This window comes from Nerophis lumbriciformis, linkage group LG03 (assembly GCF_033978685.3).
Source record: "Nerophis lumbriciformis linkage group LG03, RoL_Nlum_v2.1, whole genome shotgun sequence".
Taxonomy (NCBI): domain Eukaryota; kingdom Metazoa; phylum Chordata; class Actinopteri; order Syngnathiformes; family Syngnathidae; genus Nerophis; species Nerophis lumbriciformis.
The window spans coordinates 650,079-673,556 of NC_084550.2; the positions used below are offsets into that span (position 1 = coordinate 650,079).

Below are 23,478 nucleotides of genomic sequence, written 5' to 3' on the forward strand. Positions count from 1 at the left end.
AGATCTTGAATGTTTACAGGAAGCTCGTTAGACCACAGCCAGACTTCATTAATATTATTATTATCATTATGAATCTAGTTATTATTGTGCTGGTGTCAGACTCACTAAGAAGATGACACATGAAAACACTAAGAAGGTTTTAGGATACAAGAATTGAATAAGTGCAGGAAAGAGATTTATTTAGGATTAAAGAAATTAAAACGTATAAAAGTTGTTGACTTTTCCTGCCAGTCCATCAATAATTGATCAGATTGATGATCAATAATGAAGTTAAGCACAAGTAAACTTGACCCCGCCTTCCCTTTGCTGGACAAAAAGCTCAACTGAAGCATGAACACATGAACACATGAACACATGAACACATGAACAGCTCTTTGGTTGCAGGAGACATGTCAGCCAAGCCAACACTGCCATCAAGTGGCCAAACTACGTAAATACATCTTTTATTTATTACTTTTATATTGACAATAGTTGTAGTGTACATCATGAAGGTAATAACTATTTCATACATTTTTATATTTGATAAGTGAAAACTAGAAATATGTCAAATTAATTGTGTCTTCACCTTCTTGACTGTTTAGAATTTTTTTTTTTTTTTATATCATTTGTAGTCTGAAGGACTAAAAGTGACAGTAATTAACCAGAGTGACTTGATTGCATTCAAAGTTGGTCGTTCTACTTTAGCTCAAATGTACAAAACCTTCAGTTAAAAATGTCTTTCTTTGAAAAGTGTTAAAGTATTATTAATAATAAGATGCCTGCTGGTATACGTGCTGGTGGTCAACTACATTCAATTCTCTCTCAGTTGTGGCAAAATAATCATGATTATTTTAAGTCTTTTTTTGATCGCCATTATTGGCTCATTTGAAACATGAATCTTAATTTCACCATTAAAACTTTTTTAACCTTAAATAGAACAACCAGTAAATAATAATCATCATTTTAAATAACTATTAAAAACTACCCTTTACACTAATTTTAGCACCGGAGTGTCATTAAACACATTTAAATGTGCAATACTTTGATCAGTATTGCAAGTTAAATCTAAATAATTGTGTCAATGTACAAATAAAGTCTTTTAAAACCTTTATTTTGTTAGCAGTCAGACCGGATGTTGCACACAGCGCTGTTATTGTGAAGGGGGGGAAGTGTGCCACTGGATTTATTCTACCACCAAAACTAACCTTAAATAAACAGGATATACATTTGAAACTAATTAACATCTAAAAAATAGTATTAACAAAAACACATTTCAATAATAGCAACATTAGATTTTTAATTGCCTTTTTTTTTCACTTTTTACACTTATTTTACTACAATAGTGTGCTTTGTGTCATATATCAAATGTAATTAAACACAAATTACAAACATCAAAAAGTAAAAGAAAAATTTTTAGTAACAAAAATACATTTAAATAGCAATATGAAAAAATAAAATGAAGTTTTTCTGTTTTAATTATTTTTTAATTCCGTTTTTTACCTTTTATGCTAATTTTACCACCAGATTGTGTGCTTTTTGTGTCATAAATAAAATATCATTGAAACGCAAAAAATGATTGGTGCAATAAATGTGACCAATATTTTTAAGCCAATGCGTAATATTTGTGTAAATGTACCTATAAGTAGATGTAAGGTACTTTTTCAAAACCTTTATTTTGTCAGCAGTCAGCCTGGATGTTGCACACAGCGCTGTTATTGTGAAGGGGGGAAGTGTGCTGCTGTATTTATTCCACCACCAAAACGTAACCTTAAATAAACAGGATTTAAATTAGTAACTAATAAAAACAAATAGTACTAACGACAAAAAATAGTGATAATATTAGATTTTTAATTCAAATTTTTTTTTTTTACACCATTTTTGTCGATTTTAAGAGCTGAGGAATAGTTTTTTTCCATGATAATAATTTTAGCGACAGCCACGCTGACATTTTGCTGCTGCTGGTGCACTTTGCAAAGAACAGGCCATCCAGTTTGTGTTGCAGGGCTTTTATTTTGGCGGTACACTCACACAGCAAACATTGTGTCACTTGTCCACCAGGGCCATAAAAGGAAAAGCTGCAGATGTAAACAACAAACATGTCGCCTAGCTTAGCACGCGACGACAAGATGTTTCTCAGCATGGCTGTCCTACACATGCGGCATGGCAACAAGCCCAGGCGAAACAACTCGCCGCGTTCGTACGACGATTAGCGATAAGCGTTAACATTCCTATGCTAGCATACGTCGGAACCTTTTACAGACCTAAAATGAGCTCATTTATTTTACGGCACATTCTAGAAATACGACGAAAAAATTAAAAGTGGAATACATTTTTTTCCTTAAAACTGTCATTGCTCAAAAAAAAAATAATGAATCAAAATCAATGACTTCACATCAAATATTACACTTTGAAATATTTTTGGGGTAAAAATATTGCATATTTTGTGTGTTTGCCATAAAAAACACAAAGTCTTCTTTAACAAAAAGGATGTAAAACAAACAAAAATACATTAAAAAAATTACTTATAATTGACAGATAGATTTGAAGTTTATTAAGAGGTGTTAAAAGATTAAAAGGTATCATTTATTTTCAACAATTTTATGAGTGGGACCCTTTTGGGTCCCTGAGAGTTTTAGTGTGATTTAAAAAATTAATAAAAATAAAACTGTCATAACTCATAAAATAATAATCAATCAAAATCAATGTTAAGAATTATTGACATATTTAAGGTTCCAATTACTTCACATCAAATATTACACTTGTGCATATTTTGTGTTTCTGCCATTAAAAAACACAAAGTCTTCTTTGACAAAAAGACGTAAAACGAACAAAAAGACATTTAAAAAAAACCAAAAAACTTATGATTGACAAATAGATTTGAAGTTTATCTAGAAATGTTAAAAGTTAAAAAAAATAAAAAGTTATGATTTATTTTCAACAATTTTATGAGTGGGACCCTTTTGGGTCCCTGAGAGTTTGTGTGATTTTTTTCAAACTGTCATTACTCATAAAATAATAATGAATCAAAATCAATGTTGTGAATTATTGATCTATTTAAGGCTCCAATCACTTCACATCAAATATTTTACTTTGACATATTTTTGGAGGAAATATTGCATCATTTCTGTTTTTACCATAAAGAAGGGTTTGACAAAAATGGCTTGAAGCATAAAAAGAAAAAGCTTAATATGGACAGACAGATCTGAAGTTGATCTAAAGTGTTGAATAAAAAGAATAATATGGTTTATTTTTATGACGGGTCCCAGGATTGTATCGCTTTGAAAAATGACAAATAACAAAATGTTTGGATGTAAACATGAACAATAAATCAATGTACTGATTGATTGATTGATTGATTATTGTTCCAATCAGCACTGCTGGTCCACAGGACAACAAAACACCAGAAAAAAGGCACTTTTGTTTTTTAGCAAGAAAAGGACACATCGTAAACTTTAGCATGTTAGCAAACGTCTCTGGAAAACACCTTCAATGTTTTTGGTTAGCATGCTGCTAACTGTCCACACAAACAGACACATTCTTACTCCGTTAATAAGTATGAAAAAGTTAGCACGACGGAGCTTCAATGGAATGTTAGCGTCGGAACGAGGGTTGCATAATGCGCAAACATTTGTGAAATAGACAAATTATTAATTGGATTTAATTGGATTATTGCAACCAAAGTTTATTATTCTGTGGCAGACTCCAGCACCTCTGCTGGTGGCACAGAGTACTGCACCTCCATGAAATACATCGCTTGTAACCTCGCATGAGTCCTTAGTCCAAATAAAACATTGTAACCTCGCATGATGAGTCCTTAGTCCAAATAAAACATTGGTGGCACAAAGCCATCAAAATGTTACATTTTATCAAACAATGTTTTGACTTTTATGTCTTACAAAATGTTTTTTTTTTTTTTTTTTTTTTTTTTTTTTTAATCAAGTCATTCATTTTTTGCTGCCTGGAAAAACTAAAATCTACGTAAAAAATAAAAAGTAGCACAAACGCTCACATTATTCAGAACAGGAAGTGATTATTGCTGCTTTTACAACCAAACTGCTGTTCACGCCATCACGAGTATTTGACTCTTTTGTTACATTCCCCCCGGTGGACGGTAAACACATCGTCTCAGGCTTCACAATGTTTGGCCAATAGAACCTTCACGTCGTACAAGAAGTAGCGGTAAAACCTTCACGTCGTACAGGAAGTAGCAGTAGAACCTTCACGTCGTACAGGAAGTAGCGGTAAAACCTTCACGTCGTACAGGAAGTAGCAGTAGAACGTTCACGTCGTACAGGAAGTAGCGGTAGAACGTTCACGTCGTACAGGAAGTAGCAGTAGAAGTACAGGAAGTACCGGTAGAACCTTCACGTCGTACAAGAAGTAGCGGTAGAACCTTTACGTCGTACAAGAAGTAGCGGTAAAACCTTCACGTCGTACAGGAAGTAGCAGTAGAACCTTCACGTCGTACAGGAAGTAGCGGTAGAACGTTCACGTCATACAGGAAGTAGCAGTAGAAGTACAGGAAGTACCGGTAGAACCTTCACGTCGTACAAGAAGTAGCGGTAGAACCTTTACGTCGTACAAGAAGTAGTGGTAAAACCTTCACGTCGTACAGGAAGTAGCAGTAGAAGTACAGGAAGTACCGGTAGAACCTTTACGTCGTACAAGAAGTAGTGGTAAAACCTTCACGTCATACAGGAAGTAGCAGTAGAAGTACAGGAAGTACCGGTAGAACCTTCACGTCGTACAAGAAGTAGCGGTAGAACCTTTACGTCGTACAAGAAGTAGTGGTAAAACCTTCACGTCGTACAGGAAGTAGCAGTAGAACCTTCACGTCGTACAGGAAGTAGCGGTAGAACCTTCACGTCGTACAGGAAGTAGCAGTAGAACCTTCACGTCGTACAGGAAGTAGCGGTAGAACGTTCACGTCGTACAGGAAGTAGCAGTAGAATGTTCACGTCGTAGAGGAAGTAGCGGTAGAAGTACACAAAGTAGCGGGAGAAGTACAGGAAGTAGCGGTAGAACTTTCACGTCATACAGGAAGTAGCGGTAGAAGTACAGGAAGTAGCTGGAGAAGTACAGGAAGTAGCAGTAGAACCTTCACGTAATACAGGAAGTAGCGGTAGAAGTACAGGAAGTAGCGGTAGAACCTTCACGTTGTACAGGAAGTAGTGGTAGAAGTACAGGAAGTAGGGGTAGAAGTACAGAAAGTAGCGGTAGAAGCTTCACGTCGTATAGGAAGTAGCGGTAGAAGTACAGGAAGTAGCGGGAGAAGTACAGGAAGCAGCGGGAGAAGTACAGGAAGCAGCTGTAAAAGTACAGGAAGTAGCGGTAGAACCTTCACGTCGTACAGGAAGTAGGGGTAGAAGTACAGGAAGTAGCGGTAGAAGCTTCACGTCATACAGGAAGTAGCGGTAAAAGTACAGGAAGTAGCGGTAGAAGTACAGGAAGTAGCGGTAGAATGTTCACGTTGTACAGGAAGTAGCGGTAGAAGTACAGGAAGTAGAAGTAGAACGTTCACGTCGTACAGGAAGTAGCGGTAGAAGTACAGGAAGTAGCGGTAGAACCTTCACGTTGTACAGGAAATAGCGGTAGAAGTACAGGAAGTAGCGGTAGAACTTTCATGTCATACAAGAAGTAGAAGTAGAAGTACAGGAAGTAGCGGTAGAACCTTCACGTTGTACAGGAAGTAGGGGTAGAACGTTCATGTCGTACAGGAAGTAGCGGTAGAAGTACAGGAAGTAGCGTAGAAGTACAGGAAGTAGCGGTAGAACGTTCATGTCGTACAGGAAGTAGCGGTAGAAGTACAGGAAGTAGCGTAGAAGTACAGGAAGTAGCGGTAGAACGTTCACGTCGTACAGGAAGTAGCGGTAGAAGTATAGGAAGTAGCGGGAGAAGTACAGAAAGTAGCGGTAGAACTTTCACGTCATACAGGAAGTAGCAGTAGAAGTACAGGAAGTAGCGGTAGAACGTTCACGTCGTACAGGAAGTAGCGGTAGAAGTACAGGAAGTAGCGGGAGAAGTACAGAAAGTAGCGGTAGAACTTTCACGTCATACAGGAAGTAGCAGTAGAAGTACAGGAAGTAGCGGGACAAGTACAAAAAGTAGCGGTAGAACCTTCACATCATACAGGAAGTAGCGGTAGAACCTTCACGTTGTACAGGAAGTAGTGGTAGAAGTACAGGAAGTAGCGGTAGAAGCTTCATGTCGTACAGGAAATAGCGGTAGAAGTACAGGAAGTAGGGGTAGTAGTACAGGAAGTAGTGGTAGAAGCTTCACGTCCTACAGGAAGTAGCGGGAGAAGTACAGGAAGTAGCGGGAGACGTACAGGAAGTAGCGGTAAAAGTACGGGAAGTAGCGGTAAAAGTACGGGAAGTAGCGGGAGAAGTACAGGAAGCAGCGGGAGAAGTACAGGAAGTAGCGGGAGAAGTACAGGAAGTAGCGGTAGAAGTACAGGAAGTAGCGGGAGAAGTACAGGAAGTAGCGGGAGAAGTACAGGAAGTAGCGGGAGAAGTACAGGAAGTAGCGGGAGAAGTACAGGAAGTAGTGGTAGAAGTACAGGAAGTAGTGGTAGAAGTACAGGAAGTAGCGGTAGAAGTACAGGAAGTAGTGGTAGATGTACAGGAAGTAGCGGGAGAAGTCAGTGACCCTTTCAAAAAGAAAGAAAAGTTGTTTTTTTCTGCTGAAAAGCGAGAGGTGGCGCTAAAGGACTCTCTTCCAGAGCGTTTCTTCCCGTCACTCACACGTGGGCAAAAATGGTCAAATGTTGCAAGTGGAAACATGAAGTAGTAAAATATCAACTCACACCTCATTTGTATTCATACGCACTTATAATCATATAAATATATACATTTCTTTTGTCTACTAACTTTTTCAAATGTTTTAGTGTGTCCATGCAACTAGAAGGTGACACCTGTTTAGAAGAAGTGGATTACAATCATGGATTCTCAATCAGAACCAGAACCAGAAAGAATGGTGAGGAGCTCAAAGTTCTAAATTCCGGACTATAAAGCAGGACTACATATAGTTCTTAAAAGAAAAGAAAAGAAAGACACTGAAAAGGTGTGTTATTGTTTGTGCTACGGCGCCATCTTTTGGAGCAGTTTGCTCACTGCAGGTTCTGTTTGGACTTTGAACAGGAAGTACAAGTTCCGTCCATAGCGGTTCTACTGGTATGGATTCTCCATGCATCGTGTAAGTTTTACAATGTAACTAAAACTATTCTTACTTACTAAAGCGTCCCATGTATGGTAGTCTTTTCATGCATATTTATTTGTAAGTAATATGATAATGTAATGTTAGCAATAACTAATATGCTAACAGTATTATTAACTTACAATGACATTATTTTTGTATGGTTTCACTTCCACTATTTCCTCAGTGAATTCAGCAAAACGTCAGCGTGGAGTTATTGAGTCTGTTTAGTGCAGCTGACTTCTGTTTTGTTTGATCAGCTCTTTTACTGCCTTACACTGTTTGGAAACAATTAAGGTATGTAAATAAACATTGACTAAATATTTGATATATATCTGCGGCTAATATATGTCAAAATATTGTAGTGGGTGTGGCTTACAATACGGTGATAGTAATTCTAAGTTTGTCTTCAAATGTTTTTGTCTGGGTGTAAAAAAAAGTGTCGTCTTATATTCCAGGTCATCACCTCATTGGTTTGCCTTTTGCTAGCACGTTAGCAACATGCTAATTAGCCGTGAAAGAGGTGTAAACTGGGGCAGAAAGAGCGGGCGAACTTGACTTGAAAGGTACCAGACTCATCCTGCGTTTGGACGCTAGTTTAAAAAGATCATTTACAATCAGAGAAGATAATAAAAGTCCACAATCACATTAAGTTTTGGTCCTAGGATTAAAAAAAAGACTTTGGTCCTCGCAGAGTTTGGTACTCGAGTGTAAAGAACGTGTTATCTTTGGAAGCTCCGCCTCTTCCTGTTGTGCTGCAAACTTGTCCCCGCCCAGCTAGTGACGGACAATGCAAGCGCAGAAGGCGGGGTCCTGGCAGCGGGGCTGCCCTAAGACTTGCCTGCGTTGGACAGGAACGGCGGCGAGCCAAAGAGGTCTTCAGCCAGCAGGGGTCTGGAGGACTGGGGGGGCTCCGGGTCCTCGGGCTTCTCTGTGAGGACGACACAGGTGAGGACGCCAGCTGGGGTGGGTTTAGGCACGAGGTCAAAGGTCACTTGCTTGCTCGCAGCAGGTCAAACTCCCGGTCGATCAGCTCCTCCTCGGTCAGTCGGGAGAAGTTGTCCTCTCCGAAGGGGTTCCAGCGAGACATGTCGGGGGGGAGGGAGGATCTGTCAGTGATATCAGCTTTAGGATCAACAACGTTCACCATGATATCAGCTTTAGGATCAACAACGTTCACCATGATATCACATTTAGGATCAATAATGTTCCACATATCAGATTTAGGATCAATAATGTTCACCATGATATCAGCTTTAGGATCAATAATGTTCACCATGATATCAGATTTAGGATTAACAATGTTCACATGATATCAGATTTAAGATCAACAATGTTCACCATGATATCAGATTTAGGATAAAAAATGTTAACCATGATATCAGATTTAGGATAAAAAAATGTTAACCATGATATCAGATTTAAGATCAACAATGTTCACCATGATATCAGATTTAGGATCAATAATGTTCACCATGATATCAGATTTAGGATTAACAATGTTCACCATGATATCAGATTTAAGATCAACAATGTTCACCATGATATCAGATTTAGGATTAAAAAAAATGTTCGCCATGATATCAGATTTAGGATCAATAATGTTCACCATGATATCAGCTTTAGGATCAATAATGTTAGTTATGATATCAGCTTGAGGATCAATAATGTTCACCATGATGTCAGATTTAGGATCAATAATGTTCACCAAGATATCAGATTTAGGATCAATAATGTTCACCATGATATCAGATTTAAGATCAACAATGTTCACCATGATATCAGATTTAGGATAAAAAATGTTCACCATGATATCAGATTTAGGATGAATTATGTTTACCATTTCAGATTTAGGATCAACAATTGTTCACCTTGATATCAGATTTAGGGTCAACAATGTTCACTGTGATAGATTTATGATGAACAATGTTCACAATGATATCAAATTTATGATCGATACTGTTCTCCATGATATCAGATTTTGACTCAATGTTCTGCATATCAGATTTAGGATGAACAATGTTCACCATATCATCAGATTTAGGATCAATAATGCTCACCATGACGTCCGATTTATGATGATATATGTTCACCATAATATCAGATCAACAATGTTAACAATGATAGCAGATTTAAGATCAACAATGTTCACCATGATATCAGCTTTAGGATCAATAATGTTCACCATGATATCAGCTTCAGGATCAATAATGTTCACCATGATATCAGATTTAGGATCAATAATGTTCACCATGATATCAGATTTAGGATTAACAATGTTCACCATGATATCAGATTTAAGATCAACAATGTTCACCATGATATCAGATTTAGGATGAATTATGTTTACCATTTCAGATTTAGGATCAACAATGTTCAACATGATATCAGATGTATGATGAATTATGTTCTGTCAGTGATATCAGCTTTAGGATCAACCACGTTCACCATGATATCAGATTTAGGATCAATAATGTTAGTTATGATATCAGCTTTAGGATCAATAATGTTCACCATGATATCAGATTTAGGATCAATAATGTTCACCATGATATCAGATTTAGGATTAACAATGTTCACCATGATATCAGATTTAAGATCAACAATGTTCACCATGATATCAGATTTAGGATGAATTATGTTTACCATTTCAGATTTAGGATCAACAATGTTCAACATGATATCAGATGTATGATGAATTATGTTCACATTGATATCAGATTTAGGATCAACAATGTTCACTGTGATAGATTTATGATGAACAATGTTCACGATGATATCAAATTTATGATCGATACTGTTCTCCATGATATCAGATTTTGACTCAATGTTCTGCATATCAGATTTAGGATGAACAATGTTCACCATATCATCAGATTTAGGATCAATAATGTTCACCATGACATCCGATTTATGATGATATATGTTCACCATAATATCAGATCAACAATGTTAACAATGATATCAGATTTAAGATCAACAATGTTCACCATGATATCAGATTTATGATTATGTTCACTACGATATCTGATTTAGCCTCAAAAATGTTCACCATTATATCAGACTTAGGATCAACAATGTTCACAATGATATCAGATTTAAGATCAACAATGTTCAACATGATATCAGATTTATGATGAATTATGTTCACTATGATATCTCATTTAGGATGAACAATGTTCACCATGACATCAAATTTATGATAGATTCTGTTCTCAATGATATCAAATTTTGACTCAATGTTTTCCATGGTATCAAATTTAGGATGAACAATGTTCACCATATCAGATTTAGGATCACTAATGTTAGTTATATCAGATTTAGGATCAATAATGTTCCCCATGATATCAGATTTAGGATCAACCATGTTCACCATGATATCAGATTTAGGATCAATGTTAGTTATATCAGATTTAGGATCAATAATGTTAGTTATGATAGCAGATTTAGGATCAATAATGTTATATTAGATTTAGGATCAATATATGTTAGTTATGATATCAGATTTAGGATCAATGTTAGTTATATCAGATTTAGGATCAATAATGTTAGTTATATCAGATTTAGGATCAATAATGTTAGTTATGATATCAGATTTAGGATCAATGTTAGTTATGATATCAGATTTAGGATCAATGTTAGTTATATCAGATTTAGGATCAATAATGTTACTTATATCAGATTTAGGATCAATGTTATTTATATCAGATTTAGGATCAATAATGTTACTTATATCAGATTTAGGATCAATAATGTTAGTTATGATATCAGATTTAGGATCAATGTTAGTTATGATATCAGATTTAGGATCAATGTTAGTTATATCAGATTTAGGATCAATAATGTTAGTTATGATAGCAGATTTAGGATCAATAATGTTATATTAGATTTAGGATCAATAATGTTAGTTATGATATCAGATTTAGGATCAATGTTAGTTATATCAGATTTAGGATCAATAATGTTACTTATATCAGATTTAGGATCAATAATGTTAGTTATGATATCAGATTTAGGATCAATGTTAGTTATGATATCAGATTTAGGATCAATGTTAGTTATATCAGATTTAGGATCAATAATGTTAGTTATGATAGCAGATTTAGGATAAATAATGTTATATTAGATTTAGGATCAATAATGTTAGTTATGATATCAGATTTAGGATCAATGTTAGTTATATCAGATTTAGGATCAATAATGTTACTTATATCAGATTTAGGATCAATAATGTTAGTTATATCAGATTTAGGATCAATGTTAGTTATGATATCAGATTTAGGATCAATGTTAGTTATATCAGATTTAGGATCAATAATGTTACTTATATCAGATTTAGGATCAATAATGTTAGTTATGATATCAGATTTAGGATCAATGTTAGTTATGATATCAGATTTAGGATCAATGTTAGTTATATCAGATTTAGGATCAATGTTACTTATATCAGATTTAGGATCAATAATGTTAGTTATGACATCAGATTTAGGATCAATAATGTTACTTATATCAGATTTAGGATCAATAATGTTAGTTATGATATCAGATTTAGGATCAATGTTAGTTATGATATCAGATTTAGGATCAATGTTAGTTATATCAGATTTAGGATCAATGTTACTTATATCAGATTTAGGATCAATAATGTTAGTTATGACATCAGATTTAGGATCAATAATGTTGTGTTGTGTTGCCATGATTAATGTAAGCATTTTCAGCGCAGGAAGGAAGATGTTTTTCAAAGTAAAAGTCAAGATGTGAAGAAAGATCATGACCAGTTTGATGTTTGGGAACAATCGTCATCAGTATCATACACGTGTGCAGTTGACTAGTATTGGACTACTTTTGGAGTCATGTGACTTTTGTCCTCAACAAAACAACTTAACAAGTTTTATCATTTAGGAACAAAATCAAATAAAAATATCATTCTAATCGCTTTAGTCTTGTTTTTATACACACTCAATACTAGCTAGCAATACTTTTATGTTCAAACTCCTGTGTGTGTGTGTGTGTGTGTGTGTGTGTGTGTGTGTGTGTGTGTGTGTGTGTGTGTGTGTGTATGTGTGTGTGTGTGTGAAGACAACCACTAGAGGGCAGTGTGACGCTGAAGAAGATGGCAGACAGTGTTTGTGTCTTACCTTTCATTAGTGGAATGGGCGTGTGAGGGTGAGGGTGAGGGTGAGGGTGAGGGCTGGCCCACAGACAGCTGCAGGTCCAAGGAGGAGGAGGAGGACATGGGGACTTGCTGCTGGAGGAAGGTCTGCTGGTACTGATGCAGCTGGAGGAGGAAAGTCACACTGAGGACGCCATGTTGGCACAAGTGTTCATACTGTACACAAAGTGTCAACTGTAAGTGTGTAAAGTGTGTAAAGTGTGCAGACCTTTCAAACTGTGAAAAGTTTGCAAAGTGTTAATATTGTGCAAACTTTTCAAATTGTGTAGTGTTTATACTGTGTGAAGTCTGCAAACTTTTCTAATAGTGTAAAGTGTGCAAAGTGTTTATACCGTGCTAAGTGCGCAAAACTGTAAAGTGTGCAAACTTTTCAAACTGTGTTAAGTGTTTATATACAGTTTAAATTGTCATATACATGAATATACATACATACACACACATATACACATATATATATATATATATATATACATACACATATATACATATACATACATGTATATATATACATACATACATTATATATATACACAGGTAAAAGCCAGTAAATTAGAATTTTTTTAAAAACTTGATTTATTTCAGTAATTGCATTCAAAAGGTGTAACTTGTACATTATATTTATTCATTGCACACAGACTGATGCATTCAAATGTTTATTTCATTTAATTTTGATGATTTGAAGTGGCAACAAATGAAAATCCAAAATTCCGTGTGTCACAAAATTAGAATATTGTGTAAGGGTTGCATTTTGAAGACACCTGGTGCCACAAACTAATCATGCTGATTAACTCAAAACACCTGCAAAGGGCTTTAAATGGTCTCTCAGTCCAGTTCTGAAGCCTACACAAACATGGGGAAGACTTCAGATTTGACAGCTGTCCAAAAGGCAACCATCGACACATTGCACAAGGAGGGAAAGACACAAAAGGTTATTGCTGAAGAGGCTGGCTGTTCTCAGAGCTCTGTGTCCAAACACATTAATGGAGAGGCAAAGGGAAGGAAAAACTGTGGTCAGAAAAAGTGTACAAGCGATAGGGATCACCGCGCCCTGGTCAAGATTGTGGAAAAAAAAAACATTCAAAAATGTGGGGAAGATTCAGAAGGAGTGGACAGCTGCTGGAGTCAGTGCTTCAAGATCCACCACCAAGAGACGCTTGAAAGACATGGGTTTCAACTGCCGCATACCTCGTGTCAAGCCACTGTTGACCAAGAAACAGCGCGAAAAGCGTCTCACCTGGGCTAAGGAAAAAAAGAGCTGAACTGCTGCTGAGTGGTTCAAAGTCATGTTTTCTGACGAAAGCAAATTTTGCATTTCCTTTGGAAATCGAGGTCCCAGAGTCTGGAGGAAGACAGGAGAGGCACAGGATCCACGTTGCCTGAAGTCTAGTGTAAAGTTTCCACCATCAGTGATGGTTTGGGGTGCCATGTCATCTGCTGGTGTCGGTCCACTCTGTTTCCTGAGATCCAGGGTCAACGCAGCCGTCTACCAGCAAGTTTTAGAGCACTTCATGCTTCCTGCTGCTGACCTGCTCTATGGAGATGGAGATTTCAAGTTCCAACAGGACTTGGCGCCTGCACACAGCGCAAAATCTACCCGTGCCTGGTTTACGGACCATGGTATTTCTGTTCTAAATTGGCCCGCCAACTCCCCTGACCTTAGCCCCATAGAAAATCTGTGGGGTATTGTGAAAAGGAAGATGCAGAATGCCAGACCCAAAAACGCAGAAGAGTTGAAGGCCACTATCAGAGCAACCTGGGCTCTCATAACACCTGAGCAGTGCCAGAAACTCATCGACTCCATGCCACGCCGCATTAACGCAGTAATTGAGGCAAAAGGAGCTCCAACCAAGTATTGAGTATTGTACATGCTCATATTTGTCATTTTCATACTTTTCAGTTGGCCAACATTTCTAAAAATCCCTTTTTTGTATTAGCCTTAAGTAATATTCTAATTTTGTGACACACGGAATTTTGGATTTTCATTTGTTGCCACTTCAAATCATCAAAATTAAATGAAATAAACATTTGAATGCATCAGTCTGTGTGCAATGAATAAATATAATGTACAAGTTACACCTTTTGAATGCAATCACTGAAATAAATCAAGTTTTTCAAAATATTCTAATTTACTGGCTTTTACCTGTATATATATATATATACATATATATATATATATATATATATATATATATATATATATATATATATATATATATATATATATAACGTATGGCAAACATGTGCATGAAAGTAATTGGATGACTCCTTCCAAGTAAAAGTAAGAGCTTCACCAACACTGCTTGTGATTGGCTGATAGATGAATACATGAATGATGATGCCTGCGACATGGTGATATCATTTGGAAGGACGCTGGCCCTTTAAGAAAAGGAAGTGAAGTCTGCCTCATATGTCAGCGTGCCACGGTGCTCACATTCCCCCTCTGTTCATCCCCTCACCGCCTCACCACAGCAGATTGCCACAGAGTCAAGCAGATGGTGGCAGCTATAAATTGCGCCGCCTGTTGACAACTCTTCTTTTTTTTCTTCTTCCCCTGAATGTTTGCGGCGAGTTCTGAGCGTCTGCTTCCAGGGCCCGGCGTGGGAAGACGGTCCTGACCTATTTAGGGCTCTAATGACTAAATATCAAATATTCTATTTTTTGAAATGGGAAATGCTGCATATTTGGAACACTTTTATGAGTGGGACCCTTTTGGACCCCCAAGAATTGGAGTGGCATTTGTTTGAAGTGTTATTGCTCCAACAATAATGAATGAAAGGCAGGGCCCTGGGCGGTCTGATCCTTGGCTGCAGAAGCCAGCTCTTGGTACAAGGAACTTCACCTGAGCTGCTGCACGAGGTGGAGAAGTTCCGGCTGGATCTAGTCGGACTCAGCAAGAGCAGTTCTCTCCAGAGGGGCTGGACTCTCTTCCACTCTGGTGTTGCCATTAGGGGGAGGCGACCGGCTGTACTCGGTGCCCCTCGGCTCAGAGCCTGCATGTTGGACTTTAACCCCATGGGCCTGTGGGTGGAGGACGGGTCCTGACCGTTGTTTGTGCTTTTGCACCAAGCAGCAGTTCTTAGTACCCACCCTTTCTGGAGTCCCTAGAGGGAGTACTGGAGAGTGCATTCCCTTGTTTCAACGACAGTGAGACCTGGAGAGGCGTGTTCAAGGAGAATGACCACCCTGATCTGAACCCGAGTGTTGTTTTGTTATTGGACTGTTGTGCCGGTCCCAGATTGTCCTTAACAAACATGTTCAAACACAAGGGTGTCCATATGTGCACTTGGCACCAGGACACCCTAGGCCCCAGTTCCATGATCGACTTGGTAGGTTTCTCATGGCCTCATGTTTTAGACACTCCGGTGAAGAGAGGGGTGGAGCTTTCAACCGATCACCACCTGGTGATGAGTCAGCTCCGATGGTGGGGGAGGATGCCGGACAGACCTGGCAGGCCCAAACGCATTGTGAGGGTCTGCTGGGAACTTCTAGCAGAGTCTCCTGTCAGAAAGAGTTTCAATGCCCACCTCCGCAAAAACCTGGACCAAGGGAGGTGCTGGACATTGAGTCCGGGTGGACCATGTTCCGGGCCTCTATTGTTGAGGCAGCTGATCAGACCTGTTGCCGCAAGGTGGTGGTTTGTGCCTGTCGTGGTGGTAATCCCACAACCCTCTGAAGGAGTCTTAGCAGGTCCTTTTGGCTCATGGGACTCCGGAGGCAGCGGACAGATACCGACAAGCCAAGAAGTGTGCAGCTTTGGCGGTTGCAGAGGCAAAAAGTCAGAGTTTGGAGAAGCCATGGAGAACGACCTCAAGGTGATTCTGGACCACCATCCACCGCCTCAGAACGGGGAAGCAGTGCACTGTCAACATCGTGTATAGTGGGTACGGTGTGCTGCTGATGTCGACTGGGGATGTTGTGGATCGGTGGAAGGAATACTTCAAAGACCTCCTCAATCCCACTTACACATTTTCCAATGAGGAAGCAGGGCCTGGTGACTCTGTGGTAGGATCTCCTATTTCTGAGGCTGAGGTTGCCGAGGTAGTTAAGAAGCTCCTCGGTGGTAGATAAGATCTGCGTGGAGTTCCTTAAGGCTCTGGATGCTGTGAGGCTGTCTTGGTTGACAAGACTCTACAGCATTGCTTGGACATCGGGGGCGCTGGATTGGCAGATCAGGGAGGTGGTTTCCCTCTTTAGTGGTATCATACTCCTCAGACTTCCCGGTAAGGTCGATTCAGATGTACTGGAGAGGAGGCTACGCCGGACAGATTTTATCCTGGTTGTGGAACTGTGGACCAGCTCTATACTCTCTGCAGGATTCTCGAGGGAGCATGGGAGTTTGCCTGACCAGTCTACATGTGTCCCTCGGGAAGTCCTGTGGAGTGTGCTCAGAGAGTATCGGACCGCCACAATCAGGCTTCCTGTATGATCAGTGTCAGAGCTTGGTCCGCATCGCAGGTAGTAAGTCGGACTTGTTCCCGGTGGTCACTGGGACTCCGACAGGGCTGCCCTTTGTCACCGATTCTGTTTACAACTTTTAAGGACATAGTTTCAAGGCGCAATCAGGGCCTTGAGGGGATCAGGTTTGGTGGCTGCAGGATTAGGTCTCTGCTTTTTGTGGATCATGTGGTTCTGATGGCTTCATCTGGCCAGGATCTTCAGCTCTCACTGGATTGGTTCGCAGCTGAGCTAGAGAGCGACTCGGTTGAAAATCAGCACCTTCAAGTCCGAGTACAGGATTCTCGCGTGGGGAAGGGTGGAGTGCCATCTGCCATTGGGGAAGAGACCTTGCCCCAAGTGGAGGAGTTCAAGTACCTTGGGATCTTGTTCACGAGTGAGGGAAGAGTGGATGGTGAGATCGACAGGCGGATCGGTGCGGCGTCTTCAGTAATGCGGACGCTTTATCGATCTGTCGTGGTGAAGAAGGAGCTGAGTCGGAAGGCAAAGCTCTCAATTTACCGGTCGATCTACGTTCCCATCCTCACCTATGGTCATGAGCTTTGGGTTATGACCGAAAGGACAAGATCACGGGTACAAGCAGCCGTCGGGACTCTCCCTTAGAGATCGGTTGAGAAGATCTGTCATTCGGGAGGATCCAAGAGTAAAGGCGCTGCTCCTCCACATGGAGAGGAGCCAGATGAGGTGGTTCGGGCATCTGGTCAGGATTAAGGCTGAAACGACGCGTCGACGTAGTCGACGTCATCGGTTACGTAAATACGTCGACGCCGTTTTTGTGCGTCGGCGCGTCGCATATTTACGTCACACTACTGTCATGGCGGAGCGCAAAGCAGACGATGCGAGCGAGGGGAAGAAGCACGCCAAAAGTCGTCAAAAGTGTGGGAGTATTTCAATAAACGGCCTAATAATGTTGTTGTATGCACACTGTGTCGAGCGGAAATGGCCTATCATAGCAGCACAACGGCTATGAACGAACATTTGTAAAGAAAACCCCCGACAGCGTTCTTGCCATCACCATCAACAAGTCAATCGTCCGCGTGCGTGTACGTTGTCATCATTACACAAAAACATGAATGTGTCATTTGTATCTGCGTTGTAAATTCATAAACTAAAGCACCGTTTGCTCTGAGAGGCGCGTTTGGCGTGCCTGTTCAGTGTTTACAAAGACGCGCTCCTCTTAAACGCTGTGGAGAGGCGGCGGCGGCGAGCGAGCGGCGAGGCGGGGCGCGCCGGGAGCGACGCCGCAAGAGACAGGGGACGACGAGCGAGCGAGGAAGAGGAGCTGAAAAGCGAGGAAAGAAAGAGAAAAGAGTTGGAAGAGAAAAGACTTTGTGTAAAATGAAAAGATTGTAAACCTGGCAAAGCCGTCTGGCGTTCAGTCTGTCGGTCCTGAAAGAACCCCACGGCACAAGACGTGTCACAAACGCTAACGTTAATTAGTTGTGCAAATACCTTTTACAACATTAACAGTTACATATACTATGTACAAACCAACAATTAACTTTCACTTTAATCATACTATCATTGTTGTGTTATTAAGCAAAATAAGCAATACTTTTACTTTTGTTGAAATGTTTACACTGTACACTTTTTTGTATTGGATGTTTAGCTTTATTTTTGCACATTTTAGCAAATAAGCAATACTTTTACTTTTGTTGAAATGTTTACACTTGTTACAGAATATTTCCGTTTTGCACTTTTTTGTATTGGATGTTTATCTTTATTTTTGCACATTTTAAAGCAAAATAAGCAATACTTTTACTTTTGAAATGCTTATACTATTCCAGAATATTAAGATTTGCACTGGATGTTTACTTTTATATTTGCACATTAAAAAGCAAATGAGCTACTTTTAATTTTGTTAAATGTTAAAAGTTTTAAATGTTTACATTGTTACAGAATATTTTGTCATGTTGTTGTCAATGTTGACTGAGTGGCCATACTATTTTTTTTGTAAATAAAAGCCATGCCTTTTGAAAAAACTGGCCTACATTTATTTTTTCCTCTTCATTTTAAATTTAAAAAAAAATCGGTAAAAGGAAAAATAATCTATAGATTAATCGAAAAAATAATCTATAGATTAACCGATTAATCGAAAAAATAATCTATAGATTAATCGATAGAAAAATAATCGTTAGCTGCAGCCCTAGTCAGGATGCCACCCGAACACCTCTTTGGGGAGTGTTTAGGGCGTGTCCGACCAGTAGGAGACCACGGGGAAGACCCAGGACACGGTAGAGAGACTATGTCTCCTGGCTGGCCTGGGAACGCCTCGGAATCCCCCGACAAGAGCCGGACCAAGTATCTGGGGAGAGGGAAGTCTTCTCTGCTTAGGCTCTCTGCCCCCGCGACTCCATTTCGGATAAGCGGAAGAAAATGGATGGATGGAAAATATGGCTTATTTTTTTAAATTTTTACGACGGGTCCCCAAGACCAAACTGGAGGGGAACCTTGAAGGTAAAAACCAATCTTTATATTGAGTTGGTTTTGATAATGGAACACATTAAAATGGTCAGTGTGTGGCCCTCAATGGAAAAGGTTTGGACAGCCCTGGATTATGTTCTTGCAGAGAGCTCACCATGGCGGCGTACTGGACCTGAGCAGCCGGCTGCTGACTCATGGGTTGCATCATCTGCTGCTGCTGATGATGATGAAGAGCCTGCTGCTGAAGAAGAAGAACCTGCTGCTGCTGCTGCTGATGATGATGATGATGATGATGATGATGAAGAGCCTGCTGCTGCTGCTGCTGAAGAAGAAAAGCCTGCTGCTGCTGTTGTTGCAGCTGGATGGACTGTTGCACAGCCTGTTGGTACTGAGAGAGGTTGGAGGACATTAAAGACACCCCAGTCTTGGGGTCAGGGTCCAGAGGGCACAAGTCACCTGGAGGTATTGGAGTTGCTGTGCGTTGGCGTGTTGGTGCAGCTGCTGCAGGCGCAGGTCACCCGGCTGCAGCTGCTGCAGGACCCGATGCTGCGGCACGGAAGGCTGTCCTGACACCGGCGTGGGAGCTGGAGGGACGTAAAGGACAAGCCGTGACTCTTCAGGAAGACTTCTGGTGGTCATGCATGAACACAACTTCAAAAGTTGAAAAAATAAAGAAGAAATGGTTGAAATTGCTCCACCAATATCAGATTCATGATCAATAACGTTCTGACTTTCTTATTTCCCCCCAACTGAAGTGTCTTTCAGTCTTCTGGCCGTCCAGAGCGGTTCTACACATTTGGATACTTCGCTCATCACTCCAAGTAACGTTTGCAAGTTTTACAATATAACTACAACAATTCTTACTTACTAAAGCGTCCCATGTGTGATGTCTGTAGGAGTGTTGTCATGCATATGTGTACCTGCTATAGTACCGTATTTTCCGCACTATTAGCCGCACCTAAAAACCACAAATTTACTCAAAAGCTGACAGTGCGGCTTTTAACCCGGTGCGCTTTATATATGGATTAATATTAAGATTCATTTTCATAAAGTTTCGGTCTCGCAACTTCGGTAAACAGCCGCCATCTTTTTTCCCAGTAGAACAGGAAGCGCTTCTTCTTCTACGCAAGCAACCGCCAAGGTAAGCACCCGCCCCCATAGAACAGGAAGCGCTTCTTCTTCTACTGTAAGCAACCACCCGCCCGCGTAGAAGAAGAAAAAGCGCGCGGATATCACCGTACGTTTCATTTCCTTTGTGTGTTTACATCTGTAAAGACCACAAAATGGCTCCTACTAAGCGACAGGTTTCCGGTTCATGAAAAGACGCAATCTCTCCATCCGCACACGGATTACTATTTCACAGCAACTGATATTCCTGTGAACCGCACTGTGGATACAACGGGAGCACGTACGGTGAATATTCGCACCACAGGGAATGAGAAGTCATCCTTCACTGTGGTTCTAGCTTGCCATGCTAATGGCCAGAAACTTCCACCCATGGTGATATTCAAAAGGAAGACCTTGCCAAAAGAGACCTTTCCAGCCGGCGTCATCATAAAAGCTAACTCGAAGGGATGGATGAAGAAAAGATGAGCGAGTGGTTAAGGTAAGTTTAAGTTTACGCGAAGAGGCCGGGTGGCTTTTTTCACGCAGCTTCGTCCATGTTGATATACGACTCCATGCGCGCCCACATCACGCTGGTTTTAATATATTATTAAAGTTTGACTGACTGTTTTTTTGACATTCCTTTAGCGCAGTTAGATGCGGCTTACAACACGGGGCGGCTTATAGGTGGACAAAGTTTTGAAATATGCCGTTCATTGAAGGCGCGGCTTTTAACCCGGGGCGCCTTATGGTGCGGAAAATACGGTAATGTAATCAAGCTAGCGTCGTTAGCATTAGTCAATATGCTAACACCTTTACGAGTGTCTGTGTTAGTGTTATAAACTTACTTACTTTTTGTATTGTTAAACAAACTCCTCAGTAAATTCACCAAAACGTCACCGTGGAATTATTGAGTCTGCGCAGCTCGCGGGTCCACGACCATGACTTCTGTTTTGTTTGATCAGCCGTTTTACTGCCGCGTTACAGACACCATTCGGAATCAATTAAGGTACGTAAACAAACATTTAGAGAATATTTCTGTGTAAATAACTCATTTCACACATCAGCGACTTATAGTCCAGTGCGGCTAATATATGGAAGAAAATCCTCAAATTTAGCGAGTGTGGCTTATGTTCCGGTGCGCTCTATAGTCTGGGAAATGTGCTCATCATAGAACTGGGACCCAAATGTATTGATTTTGAATTGAGACTCTGTTTGAATCGAGAATAGTTACTCCCAAAAATAGAACCGAATTCAAAGATTCACAGCCATAAACACCACCATAATGGCATTTAAGGCTGCAGCTAACGATTATTTTTCTATCGATTAATCTATAGATTATTTTTTTCGATTAATCGGTTAATCTATAGATTATTTTTTCGATTAATCTACAGATTATTTTTCCTTTTACCGATTTTTTTTTTTATTTAAAATGAAGATGAAAAAATAAATGTTGGCCAGTTTTTTCAAAAGGCATGACTTTTATATACAAAAAAAAAAAGTATGGCCACTCAGTCAACATTGACAACAACATGACAAAATATTCTGTAACAATGTAAACATTTAAAACTTTTAACATTTAACAAAATTAAAAGTAGCTTATTTGCTTTTTAATGTGCAAATATAAAAGTAAACATCCAGTGCAAATCTTAATATTCTGCAATAGTATAAGCATTTCTAAAGTAAAAGTATTGCTTATTTTGCTTTAAAATGTGCAAAAATAAAGATAAACATCCAATACAAAAAAGTGCAAAACGAAATATTCTGTAACAGTGTAAACATTTCAACAAAAGTAAAAGTATTGCTTATTTTGCTTAATAACACAACAATGATAGTATGATTAAAGTGAAAGTTAATTGTTGGTTTGTACATAGTATATGTAACTGTTAATGTTGTAAAAGGTATTTGCACAACTAATAAACGTTAGCATTAAAGAGGAGCGCGTCTTTGTAAACACTGAACAGGCACGCCAAACGCGCCTCTCAGAGCGAAACAGTGTTTTAGTTTATGAATTTACAACGCAGATACAAATGACACATTCATGTTTTTGTGTAATGATGACAACGTATACTCACGCGGACGATTGACTAGTTGATGGTGATGGCAAGAACGCTGTCGGGTGTTTTCTTTTCAAATGTTCCTTCATAGCCGTTGTGCTGCTATGATAGGCCATTTCCGCTCGACACAGTGTGCATACAACAACTGTCAAGTGTTTTGCTTTTTTCGCTGTGCTTATCCCACACTTGAAGGGATGTACCAATGCTGAATGTGGCTTCTGGATTTCACTCAAAAGACCAGAGCGTAGTTACTTTTTACTTTTATTTTCCTTTAGTTTGCAACAGTTTTTCCAACCAAGAAACAGCTTCTTTTTTCTTCTTTAGTCTTTTTAGCAGTCTTTAACAGTGTTAGTAGACTTTAGTTTCTTTAGCTGTCATTAGCTGTCTTTAGTAGCCTTTAGTAGCCTTTAGCTTCTTTAGTAGGTGAAAAACCTTTAAGGACAAAACACCACAAGATTAACATGCTGTAAAAAATCAATCAATTATCAATCCCATAATTTACAACTATTAATTAGGCTTTCAAACTCTTAACCATTAAACAAGTGCAAGAAAATGGACACATCTTTTCCCTTTAAGTTAAAACAGATTTTAAATAAATTGTCTCAACATAAATGCACCAAGATACATATAAAATACATTTAACACCAGAAACACAATAGATAAATGCAGCAGAAAACCCAATATGCAAATACATAAATACCTAACCAATTAACCACCTATTTAGATACATATTTAAAATCCATATTCAATATAAATATATTATTAATTTAGCAGTGAAACACTCAATCTTAAACGCTGTCTACTGGTAGAAAAATGCCCCTTTTTCTACGCCCTCACCAACACAGTTAAATCCAACACTTTAAATTGAGCGACTTCACCCTCCTGATGAAGCAAACTGCTCCAACATTTATCAAACTAAGCAAAGAATATCAACACTAAACAACAGTTACATAACACACTGTGTGTATTTAGCCTCCAGACTAAGCACGCTACATGCACACAACCCCCCCCATAAAAACGACGTCGACGTATTTACGTAACCGATGACGTCGACTACGTCGACGCGTCGTTTCAGCCTTAATGGCATTAATA

The 23,478-nt window shown here is 39.3% G+C and overlaps 1 protein-coding gene across 1 annotated transcript in view; it reads right to left on the reverse strand.

Annotated features, from left to right (window-relative positions):
• bmp2k (BMP2 inducible kinase) overlaps positions 1–23,478 on the reverse strand; it is a 107,549-nt gene that overhangs the window by 6,016 nt on the left and 78,055 nt on the right. The window contains exons 11-15 of the mRNA XM_061931662.2: positions 19,682–19,809; positions 19,380–19,613; positions 12,312–12,451; positions 8,173–8,282; positions 8,015–8,104 (exon numbers count right to left, since the gene is read on the reverse strand). Coding sequence (XP_061787646.2) covers positions 8,015–8,104; positions 8,173–8,282; positions 12,312–12,451; positions 19,380–19,613; positions 19,682–19,809 — 702 coding nt within the window. The remainder of the gene's footprint in view (positions 1–8,014; positions 8,105–8,172; positions 8,283–12,311; positions 12,452–19,379; positions 19,614–19,681; positions 19,810–23,478) is intronic.